Here is a 12,194-nt window from a genome sequence, read left to right on the forward strand (position 1 = left end):
TGTGTGTGTGTGTGTGTGTGTGTGTGTGTGTATTATAAGTGGGATTGCATTCTTGATTTGGCTTTCAGCTTAAATGTTTTTGGAAAACATATTTCTTAAAGGACATTTCAGTTTGGGGGAATATGGAAAGAGGGCTTTTCCTGTGTGCATTTGCTCACTTACTCATTTCTGTCTCTGTTATTGTAGGGACAAGCTATGGGGGGTCTGTGTCTCCATCCTGGCTCTCTTGCCTCGAGTACTCAGGTTGATGCTGCAGAGCCTGCGGGTGAACAGAGTTGGGCCAGAGGAGCTGCCTGTTGTGGGCCAGCTGCTTCGACTGCTGCTTCAGCATGCACCCCTCAGGACTCATATGTTGACCAACGCGATATTGGTGCAGCAGATCATCAAGAATATCACAGTAAGAAGCATGGTACCAGAGACTTTGTAATATTAGCATAAAAATGAATTTTTGACAGGGACATGAGGGGGTGTGTTTTGAGGGAGGAAAGAGATTCCATACATTGAGTCTAGGAATTAAGCCCAATGTGGTAATTTCTCAGGGTCTCTCCTGCTGTTCAGCACCTGACCGTGACTTAATGGGGAGTGTGTCTGTGATTCCAGAATTGGTAATAAAAGTCTTAAAATAATCAAACTGAATGAAGGTGCCAAAGCTTAGTTTGGAACGGGCATCAGAGTCATCCCTACGTAGACTCTGATACAGAATGTATTCTGTATCAGAGACATCTTGGCAAGGTTTTTCTTTCTTACCTATCCAAGCTTGTTTTCCTATCTGTAAAAATGGGAATAATGCCAACTTTATTTTGTTTTGGTGATCATTAAAAGAGATAACCCAAGTAAAGTTTTTAGTATATCTGACATATATTAAGTGCTCAATAAATATTGTCATTAAAGAAACTATTTAGCAGGAATAAGCTTCAGGCCAATTTCTAGTCACTTAGTTCACTGGAAAGTGAGAAAACCAGAAGTTGCACACTTCAGCTTTGTCTAATGGATGGCTCTCTGCCTTCAGCTGTGTCTGTTTGGCGGGGGCAGCTCTGTTTATGTTTAGGGTTCCTTTGGTGATTTTAGTTTGTGGGGGTTAAAAAGGTGTTTTGTATAGTGTGATTTGCAGATTATCCCTTGAGATTTGTAGTGATACTTCGAAAGTAAAAATGCTTTTACATGCATATAATTAATACAGGTGCTCATTAGAATTTTCTCAGTAGCCTTTACAGAGGTAATAGAAGTGGCAGTGGAATAATTCAGAAAGAGTGAAGGGAAGAAAATCAAGAGCTTCGATTATTTCCAGATTGGAGAATCAGCCCATCTTTGTAAAGAGATTCACAGAAATTGTTGGTTGGCCCTGTAGAATTATTCTCATTTGGTGTTGGTGTAAAGATCAGGAGACACTAGAATGCCAAGACGGAGGCAAGGGTGAAAGGATGGTTGGTGGTGACATTTCATTAGTCTCTAGCATGTGCAGGAGGGAACAGACGTAACAAGAAACCGTTAGCATTTGCGGATAATTACTGGGAATTTTCACTGCCTGTGATAATGCCTGATTAATAGTTCCCTGTTTCCTGGAAGACTTCCTGTGGTAATTTATAGACAGGGATACAGTTGCCAAAGCTCTGGAAAATTGTGTTTGGGTGTGAAAAATGCTGTCAGGTAGCATAGTGATTTGGGTACAATTCTCAAATTACTCTTGTTTTTCTCTCCAGACATTGAAGAGTGGAAGTGTTCAGGAACAGTGGCTCACAGACTTACATTACTGCTTCAATGTGTATATCACTGGGCATCCCCAGGGGCCCAGCGCACTGAGTACGGTGTATTGAAGAGTCCATGGTACCTCCTGTTTGAAGTTGTTTATTCACATCTATCTTATTTTGAAGAAAGACTGATGTAATAGATCTTTGTCATTAAAGCTGAACTTTTAAAGAAGTTTACGAACCTTGCTTTGCACTGATGTAGGAAAATAATGCTTGGGAGTTCCCACTGATGTGCAGGCTGGCTTCCTAGACAAGTACACAATACATGGTCACAGGTGGTTGTGCATTTTGCATTTCATAGGAGTTGAATATTTACAAAATAGAGAGTGATACTGTGATACCTTCTGTTATTTACTAAAAAATGTAATCCCATCTAAGCAGACCTCATTCTTTGTGTTTTCATGACCACGAAAATGATGAATATAATAATTAGCAAACTGAAAATCAAGGTAATAAGTGAACTTTTCATTGCCTCCTGTCTTTTATCGTTAGCACACGAGTGGCACTGACCTTAAGAAAATGAAAGCAACTCCCAAAATATTTGTAAGTCTTATATATCACTGTTTATGCCTACTGTCTATATTCCCATAGCAGCTTTACCCTTAAACAATGTGAAAGAGCCCAAGATTGCTGGATTTTATTTAAACCAGGTGTTCTTAGAACGCTAGGATGTGTGCTGTTACATTCTTCTCTGCCAACAGGAATGGTATTTTAAGAAGATTGCTCACTTCTTCAAGTTGGTCAGAAAATACAAGTAGAACATTGAAGCCTGAGTTGGCACCTTGCTGCATGAACAGTCTGGTCTGTAAACCCTACCTGACAGAATCCTTGATACTGTAATATGGCTGTTGGTATTGAGCAGTGAGAAAGCCATTTAGAGAAGACATGGCGGCAACTTGTGGCCTTGGGAGACTAATGGAGTAACTGTAAAATGTAAGGAATCACCAGAATATATCTATGGTCTTTTGGATAATTTCTAAATGCAAACAGTAGGCATGATTCTGATCTAAAATTTAAACCTGATTAATTTTGAAGTAACAGTGGGATGTGATGTGGGGTGTGTGTGTGTGTGTGTGTGTGTGTGTGTGTGTGTGTGATAAGTTTGTTGCATTAGATTCCCGGAAAGTAGTGAGATGAAGGCTGCTTGCTATGGGACAGGCTTCCTATCCCATTTAGGTTCATCTCTTGAGCCAAGAAGCCAGTATGAGCTAGCTGGCAGCCTGCGTTTTCCTTAGATTTTACTGTTAATTATAAATTCTCATTTCTAACCATACAGACTGAGGTGAAGGCAGATAGCCTGGCATTTTGCACAGATGTAGTCTATGCTGGTCATTTCCGGGCAGGCTATGATGATTGACAGAACAATGCTGTGTTAGCAGAAAGGAAACATTCTGACGTTTTCTTTCAGTTAATACATTTTTAGGTGAATAAGCCTTCCGTTACGAATATTAAAGTTTTCCCAAGGAGTACAAGATTATCAGCAGGAAATTCGAATGCTGCACTAGCTTGCCAGATCCCCTGAACACAGTCTTCCTCCATAGGTACTTGAGGTTTTGTTTTGTTTTTTTGGCTGAGTAGCTGATTGCAGGTTATAGGAAAAGTTCTTTGATCTTCCACTGTTCTCAAGGAGCTGTATACACTGTAGGTTGCTCACTGTTAAAAACAAATACCAGATAGATATTTAAGTTACTAATTTTAATGCTGAAGGGAACAGTTCATTGGGTGGTGAGGAAGAAGGATTTAGGTTTAGGCTATCTCTGGGATGACAGGCCAGTTTACTGTAGAGGCAGGATGACTTAATAGAATAGCGTTATATTTTCTGCAGTCTCAAGATATGGGATATCTCTTCAAGGGAGACTTGATTAAGAGAGAGCAGGCACTTGGGGAGCTAGTACAGTAGTGGCACCTAGGTCTTCAGTCTGCCTGAAAGAACTAATATATTCTCTGTGTCTCTCACGTAACACATTACATAAACACATAACACATCTTTTAACTCGCCTATTACACTTTGAATAGTCTGTTATAGAAAATAGGTTTGTTAGAAAATACTCAGATCCTCATGAATGATAAGCTGATGGGAATATCAGACTTATAAAATGGATTTTTGAGGCCATTTATGATTTTGAATTAACATTTATAAGGTGCCACAGAAAACATTAGTTATATACTTCAACAAATGATACTGAGGCCCCATATAGTTGAGAGACCTTACAGAAGACATTGCTGTATTTTGCTCCTCATTTTTTATGGAGCATATAAGCAAATACATTAAAGGTTGAGTAGTTTAAAAAGGAGTAGTTTAAAAAGGAACAAACATATGTCTCAATTTTTAACTTCCACAAAATTGATGTGAACTATTGTTTTTGGCTGCCTTCACTGTATCTTGAATTGAGTTGTCATCTGCGTACCCCTCTGTAGGTGAACGAGAAGAAACTGGATTTGTACAGGGGGTACCAATACTAATCAAAGTTATTCCATTCACTGGAATGGAATTTTAAAGGGTGTTTTATTGTTAAAGAGATAGGCCCAGGTGTGTGTGTGTGCATCAATAAAAAGCTCTGGTGAGATTCTTGGTGGGAGGTTTGCAGGGGTGGTTGTAGAAGATGAGTGAGCAGGGATTGTTTTGCTGCCTCCCAAATAGATGTGGAGAACAGCCCAAGGAGGCTGGCATTTTGCTATATCCTCCTTTCTGTCTTTTCAAGTGGTAAAGGAACCTTAGGAGGTATCTCTCCAAGTTGGAGGGTGAGACCAATAATAGTCATTAACGGGTTAATGCTTAATGTGGGTGGGCTTGAGCCTAACAAAACCTTGTGTTCTTTCCAAATTTGGGGTTAGGAAAAGATTATCCCTGTCTAATTTTAAACCAGTCAAAAATACGCATAGGACAAATAAGTTGCTTGTTCATATGAAGTCGTAAGAAACCATTAAGTATTGATTTGAATTTATTTACTCTGTCCCTTCTGAGTCCCTTAACTAAAAAACTTTATGCTGCTAAACACCATTTTAAAAGATTTCTGGTAGTCTTGGATTTGTTTTTCTCTTAAGACAGTGGCAAATGATTCAATTATCTAATTTATGCTAGTATTTGATTGTCTAAATCCCACTTCTCTGGTAGTGATATCTCACAATTCCATTTTTGAAATGATTCTTCAGTTTGCTCAGCTATAACGAAAGGGTTTTTTTTGTTTGTTTTTAAACGAACTGTAGGCCTTGATTCCTTTGAAAGTTTCTAACTACCCCACCCACTACTCCCTGATCAGCCTGTCTATATTACATGAGTTGTCCAACTCTTAATAAAGATTTGGCAGTAATTACTCTGTCCCCCACCTTCAGGTTTTTGCCCCCCATCAAAAACTAAATGAATGTTAAAGTTCATGCTGACAGTCATTGTTCACCTTCCCAGCTGCACTGTTCCTCCAGGATGACTGTGTGGATCAGGGAGGGTGGGGGGGGAGCGTGTTGCCATAGCCACCTATGAGGAACACCGGACCTGGCATTAGCTGCTGACAGCACTGAACTTATCACCCATATTTAATGCTGGCGTGAATGAGGGGGCCTAAGTAAAACACTCTTGTCTTGCAGCTGAAAAGAAAGTTCCCTGAGCTTCCCCTGTATGAGGGAACGTGTGCACAGCTGAGCCTGGGCTGTACATGCTCTCAGTGTCCTCTTCATGGTGTTCTTTCCATCTTGGAGAAGGAAATAAAGGATCATAATGTGTCACCAAAATGAAGCAAGGATTCCCAAGGTATTCCTTTGAAGAATGATAGTATTTTCATTTATCTCCTCCTTTAGTGAAAAAGTGTGTACAAGTGACCAATAATAGCTACCATTTATTGTTTCTATTGGAGTTAATAATAGCTTTTAGTTGCGAAAATAATTTGCCTCTTAGGGAGACAAATGTTGGCTACAGTAATAATCCCTTGAAAAGGGGATAAAACCTGAAATCAGATAACCATTGGAAAACCCTGGCCATCTCTGTTCTAATGTGTTATACCTTTGGGGATGAAACAAAGGAAAATGCTTCCCTATTCTCCCCCACCATGTGCTTTGCAGTGGCTGCCTTACCTGAGTTGAGACGCAGCACAGAAGGGGCTTTTATAGATCTTGTGGGATGATGTATTTTCCCTTCTTGAGAACAACCTGAAATGAACCAAAGACTGTTAGTTTTCTTTGGCCAGGGATAGCTTTGGTTTCACCAATTTCTGAATTCCTTATTGCGGTAAAGGCTTAAGCTTAGAGGTGTCTGTCAAGATAAGTTAGGTATGGTGTGGAACCCTGTAGGCCCAGAGCAAAGTCCTGAGATTTTGCTACCTGGACTGTAGGAAATCTTTCTAAAGGTGCCCTTGCTTATCTTTTTTTCTCTTGAGCCAGCAAGGCTTCTGGAACTCTACTGGGTTTATTTGGATGGGCTCTTTGCAGAGCTGAAAATGTTTCCATTTACAGCAGTTGATCTGCTGAACAAGTATTTACTGTAGTGCATGGGTGTTGAGCATTCTCCTAGTGGGCAACCCTACATGTTAGCATAGGAAAAGTCTAAGTGATGCAGGCAGGGTCTAGCTAAGTCTTGAATGCCCCAAATGGGTAATGCAAGGGGGAGGCTCAAGCAGGAGCTGGAGAGGTTTCAAAAAAGCTTGAGGGCACTCTGGGCTGAGATGCTAGAATGCCTCATGGAAACCAGTTCTGACCCAGTATCGCTGGGAGGGAGGCACAAAATGGTGCTGTTCTCTTGGTGCTTGAAAAATAATAGGTTGGTGCAAAATTAAAGGCAGTTTTGGCCATTAATTTTTATGCAATTAATTTTGCACCAACCAAATAGATTTATCTGAAAGGAAGTTTGCCCAGTGCAATTAAATTCCATTTCAGATTCTGCTGTGGCACTCTGTGGGTACTTGCGAATTACAGAGTAGGCAGAAGGATAGTTACCGTAGATTTGCTTAAGCAGTGACTGCTTGGTGGACTTTGTGCCTGAGGTGCCCTTTAATGGACTCTTGGGGGCCTTGCTTACTGCAGTGGTTTGGGGGAGTGTTACTTCCAGTTCCTTCCTCCAAACCTGGAGGAGCAACGCTGTGCATTCTCGCCTCCATCTGTCCACGTCTCCAGCTCCAAGCTGCTTCATATGCTGAAGGTGGGACAGGTGCTTCCTGAGCTGGTAGCTAGTGGGGTCAGAGGAGAAGAGAGGCTTTAAGATCACAGTACTGAGAAAACCAAATTTCTTCAAGGTTCTTAGAAGCTAGAGAAATAGTATTTGCTGAATTCCTGGTAGGTCCATTCAAGCTCCCATTTTTAATTTCAGCGGCAGCATGCTGAATGTGGAATTCTTTTTCCATCATCAAACACTTCCTGAACTAGGATTCAATCATGATTCCTTGCCTTTAAGGAGCTCACAGACTAGTGGGACAGGCTGCTGTGTGAAGAGTACATGGGGTATGAGAGTACTGTGTAAGAGCAGGGAGCTGGTTGTGCAAACAGATATAGGACTGACTCTGATGATTTGGTAAGGTTTCATAAGGTTAATATTTGTGTTGGATTTTAAAAGATGAATAGGAGCTTACCAGGCAGTGAAGGGCATTCTATGCAGCAGAACTGGCATCAGCAGAGTTATGGGCATTTGTGCCAGAAAGTAATGCAGTGTGGTGGAAGCACTGTGCATTTTGTGAGGAAAGGGGGCTTCAGAGTGGTAAAAGTAGGAGCTGCGTCTTACTAAGATATGTCTGTTGGAGGTGGGTTTGGAGTGGGTTAGGGATGGGGATTATGGCTATATTTACATCTAGGGTTTATTTGATGCTTTCTGTCCCACATGCATTTTCAAACTTAGCACAACAACTATTTTGAGGCCTCCAAAGGAAAGCTGCAGCAATGTTAATTATCTGTATCTGTCTTTATTCCCAGTGAGCGTATAGGTAGCTGCAGAGAGCAACAGGCTTTATGTTTGATTTTACAGTGATCCCATTTGGGCTGCACCAAATGGGAAGTAATCTTTTTCCTAAGTCTGCTAACAGCTCTCTGCAGTGCGTGGTGCAGCCCCTCCCTCCTTCCCCAAAGGCTGATTTTAGTCAGCCTACATGACTCTTTTCCTAGTAGAGTAATACCTGGCATCCCTCTACTAGAATACGTACCACATTTCCAAAAAGCCAAGTCTAGAGAAAAGTATGCACTACCACTCTGTAATTCAGTTTTTCCTGTTTGAAATGCTGTCTTCTGTACCTTCTGCTCTTGTGGGCACAGAACTTGTGGGGAAGCGCGGGCAGTGGCTGAAGCTGCTAGTCAGCCCTCAGTGCCTAGCAGCAGCTTTCCTGCTCAGCTTGTCCAGTATCCTGTTTCAGTCTTTAAAATAGTCATCTTACTTGGTTATTAAATTGGCAATTTTAAGATCAAGTTTCATTTTCTCAGGACCCCAGGTTCATTCTGCCCAGTCCTTCCCTCCCTGTTTTCCAGCGTCTTTTCTCCATCCTCCACTTGTCCCCCATAACCACAGCCTGCACTGAGCACTGCCCCAGCCCTCACTGCTTAGGTTTGCTATCATGTATACTGCTTCAGGACAGCACTTGGGCTCCTGTATTTACAATAGAAAATGTAGTTAAAATATAATAGAATCAATAAAAGTATTTTTACTGTCACCAGACCTGGCTTTCTGCAATGTGCAACAATCCCAGAAGTCCTTTGGGCCTCAGAATTGCACGATGGCACATCCAGAGGGGGCCTGCGTAGTTGCCTACCCAGGTGGGCATGTTAGACTATAAGCCCACTGTTCTTGGGGGAATGACTGAAGAAGTCTCATTTGCTACTCTGGTCACTTACTGACAGGATCTGTCAGCTTCTGACTCTTCAAAGGAGGCAAAAAACAGACAGTCGAAGAGGGAGACATTTCAGGTAGGAGCAGCTGTGAGTCTGGCATGGTAATCCCTGATGGGTTGTTTAGATCCTAGATTTCAGCCAAAATACTTTAAAAGTTCCTCTGGATGGTAGCCAGTGCATGTCCCAGCATTAACTCCCCAACAAGGGGGTGCAATGACCATTTCCACCTGCGTCTTTAGAGGCCAACTGTCTTGGCTCAAAGCCAGCCCGGGCGCTTGCTAGCTCTGTAATGTTGGTGAGTTAATGAACCTCTTTGTGTTTTAGTTTCCTCATCTGTGGAATGGGGATAAGAACAGTACCTACACCTTGCAGGGTTATTGGTAATGATTACATTAGTTAATCCAGGTAAAACTAGTTTGAACAGTGTCTGGCACAAGTGTCCAATACTAACTACTAGTATGTTAACAATGGGAGTAATATCACCCTTCTCTTGGTTACCCTGATGTGTGTGACACCACTGAGGCAGACTTCTCCAGCCTATTCTCAGGCAAACAGCATGGGACCCACCTCCACCTCCATTAGTTTGACCACAGCAAAAACTAACTAAATAATGTAAGGGCAAGGCCCTTGGATTTGAGTCATCCAGAGGTCCAACTGCTGGATCTGCACCACAAGGACAAGTCAGTTTTTCTTCTCTTGTCTGAAAAATGGGGATACTGCTCCCTGTCCTGATAGCGTCCTAGTGTGGCTGGGAGATCACATGGGATCAGGCATGAGAGGACTTTGTCAATGGCCAAGGGCTGAAACAGACATGAGGGAGAACACATTGCAAAGTCTGTAAGCACAAAGATCACCCAGCTCTGGGTTAGGCAGTCTCTGGTATGATACTCGGAGGCCTCTCTGTGGACCTCCGAGGAATCTATCTTGTTCTCTCCCTGCCAGTGTTAAGGAGAGAATGTTTTCCTTTTTCCCCTGACAGGAACCTCCATATCTGGCACACCTGTGCCCGCATCATTTGCTTGCCTTGTCTCCCCACTGGTCATCCTCTCCCCAGTGATGGTGGCAATGTAACTTCCACCTATCTCTTTTCTTGAGACAGGGTCTCACTCTGTTGCTTAGGCTGGAGTGCTGTGGCATGATGATGGCTTACTGTGACCTCGATCTCCCAGTCTCAAGCGATCCTCCTGCCTCAGACTCACAAATAGCTAGGACTATAGGCACGTACCACCATGCCTGGGTAATTTTTGTATTTTTCATAGAGACAGGGTTTTGCCATGTGTCCCAGGATGGTCTCATACTCCTGGGTTCAAGTGATTCTCCCACCTAGGCCTCCCAAAGTGCTGGGGTTACAGGTGTAAGCCACCACACTCAGCCAACTCCTACCTATTGGCAATGGGTCCAGCTCCTCTCTGGACACTCATCACTGTAAGGCCTAATTTAGATTTAGGCTCTAGTGAGGCTTTCAGAATGATAACATTTGTAGCAAGACTTATCCAGTCCTTCCATGATCACCCCCTGGAGGCATTTGTCTCTACTATTTTGGGACACTGTTTCAGGGTTTAGGAAAGCCTTCACTCCTACTCCCAGTCCCTACTCCATATTTTGAGCTTGGTAGATGCTCAGACAGGTTTATGTAATAAAGTTTAGTCACTCAGTCCATCATAGCCAGACCCTGGTTTAGGTGTCTGGAGTATGACTAGGTCCTGGGTAGTAAAGACATAAGAATAAAAATAAAATAGCTCCTACGTGTCGTAATTTAGAATTAATGAAATGTGCATTATCTCATTCCTGCAACCTGTCGTATAAACAGGACATGTACAACAATTATTAAATCCTGTTTTACAGATAAAGCAGCAGAGGCTCAGGGAGGCCATGTGATTTGCCCAAAGTCACATCATCTGTTAGAGCTTACCTGAACCTCACATATCATGGTTATAAACCCAAGGCTTTTTCCTTTACGCCATGCTGTCCTGAGCACTTTCCTGTCTTTCTAGGTAAAAACATCTTCCAAATGGTTTACACAATGTAAATTACTAGGCTCTTTTGTGAATTTCATGGGTAGGCTCCATAAAATTGGCCTTACCCTCTCACCACATGGAACTCACTGGGAAAACATCAGACCACGGATGCCATGTTGAGAATACCAACAACCAAAGAACCAAAGACGCGGCAGCACCCCATTTTCTTACCTTCGCCAGGCGCGCTGGATAACTGCTGCTGCCTTGTTCTTTTTGCGAAACAGCTCTTTCCTCCTCCGTTCTCTCTGAATTATCTGCAGTCGGAGTTCTACAGGGAGAAGGTCAATATTCACACTCTGCCCAGAGAGAGGACCAGGTGCTGAATCAGTCTCCTTAGATTCCTGAAAGTCCTCAGACTGGGTGGATGTCCCCAGCCTCTGGGCTCCTGACCTCAACTCCTCTGTGCTCTGTGGCAGATCTGAATAGAGCCCTCCTCCGAGCTTGGCTTGTGTCACTTTGTTTCTTGGTGTACGATGGTGGGGAGGATTCTGCCCAGCATGGACCACCTCCCCCCGGGCACTGCCAGGCCGGCTAGAACCAGCCGGGGAGCACCTTCCTCCTTTGAGCTCCTGAGTGTGCCTTTTCTGGGGGGCACATTTGGCCTTGGGTGATGTATCATGCCGCCTGCTGGGCTTCCAGTGGCCACCGTGCAGTGGAAGGCTTGCAGTTGCTCGCCTGGAGTCCTCTCCTTTCTCATCAGGCCCAGCCACCCTGATACAGGAGGGCTGCTTCAAGAAGCCTTTCCCCTTTGTACACCGCTGATCGCCCGCTGTCTCACCTCTGGACTTCTCAACAGAGGGAACTCCTGGATGCCTGTTTCCATCACTGCCTTCATTGGGTCTGAAGTGGACACAGGCAGATTGGCCTTTAGAATGTTCTCTGGCTGTTTCTTGGGGAAACAAAGAAAAAATATTGTGTAAAACTTGCATAGTAAAACAATTTTGCTAATACGTTCATATAAAATATTCAGACTTAGCCTATATCATCACCATAATAGTAGCAGTTACACTAGGAAAAAAACTGTTTAACTTCCATTTCCAGCAATATGGAAGGTTAGATAACCTGAAGGCCTTCTCAGCTTAACGAAAGTATAATGGCCATCCTTTGAAAAGCACCATCATACCTTTAAGAAAATAAAGGAACTCCGGAGGTCAAAAACAAAGAGAAAAGAGAAAATCAAAGCAGTTAAGTGTGTGAGCTGATGCAGTGACTGTCTAAGCAGGTAATAGTGGTAGAGTGGGCAACAGATGGTCTTATTAAATATCCGGCTGTGTTTTAACATCTACATAAGAACAGAAAATGAGGCCTTGCAGAAAGAAAGTTAACTGGAACAAAAACTCTACATGAAGCCACACTTTTGAAGGGATATACCTTTTGGAAATGATAATCCATATTTTAAAATCTGCTCCCCAGCACTTGGAGATGACAAGGAATCCTGTTTCAGTCTAAGTTCTGGATGGGGTAAAGAGTCTCCCATAAGAATTTAAAACCAAAGTCATCATCCTCACGTGGGCTTGGTATTCATTTCTCAATCCATAGGAGACATTAATATAAAAACTGGACTTAGGATAGAGATATCCCAGGATGCCTCATAAAAGCAAACACAATATTGCTTTAGTGTGCCATGCCCTTA

At 42.8% G+C, this 12,194-nt stretch overlaps 2 protein-coding genes across 8 annotated transcripts in view; one reads left to right on the top strand and one right to left on the bottom strand.

Moving 5' to 3' along the window:
• Positions 1–1,920, top strand: part of TEX10 (testis expressed 10) — a 49,452-nt gene extending 47,532 nt beyond the window's left edge. For 2 of the 4 annotated variants that reach the window (XM_017527799.1, XM_017527800.2), the window contains exons 14-15: positions 187–397; positions 1,701–1,920. In XM_017527799.1, the coding sequence (XP_017383288.1) occupies positions 187–397; positions 1,701–1,814 (325 nt within the window). In that variant the 3' untranslated portion in view covers positions 1,815–1,920. The remainder of the gene's footprint in view (positions 1–186; positions 398–1,700) is intronic. The other 2 variants (XM_017527801.1, XM_017527802.2) reach the window with 1 other exon arrangement.
• Positions 740–12,194, bottom strand: part of INVS (inversin) — a 188,727-nt gene continuing 177,272 nt past the window's right edge. The window contains exons 14-18 of one of the 4 annotated variants that reach the window (XM_017527797.2): positions 11,340–11,450; positions 10,733–10,829; positions 6,672–6,901; positions 5,814–5,888; positions 2,973–3,401 (exon numbers count right to left, since the gene is read on the bottom strand). In XM_017527797.2, coding sequence (XP_017383286.1) covers positions 3,250–3,401; positions 5,814–5,888; positions 6,672–6,901; positions 10,733–10,829; positions 11,340–11,450 — 665 coding nt within the window. In that variant the 3' untranslated portion in view covers positions 2,973–3,249. Of the gene's footprint in view, positions 3,402–5,813; positions 5,889–6,671; positions 6,902–10,732; positions 11,451–12,194 lie in introns of all 4 variants that reach the window. The other 3 variants (XM_017527798.2, XM_017527796.2, XM_037738233.1) reach the window with 3 other exon arrangements.

Source organism: Cebus imitator, unplaced genomic scaffold, assembly GCF_001604975.1.
Source record: "Cebus imitator isolate Cc_AM_T3 unplaced genomic scaffold, Cebus_imitator-1.0 Scaffold51, whole genome shotgun sequence".
Taxonomy (NCBI): Eukaryota; Metazoa; Chordata; class Mammalia; order Primates; family Cebidae; genus Cebus; species Cebus imitator.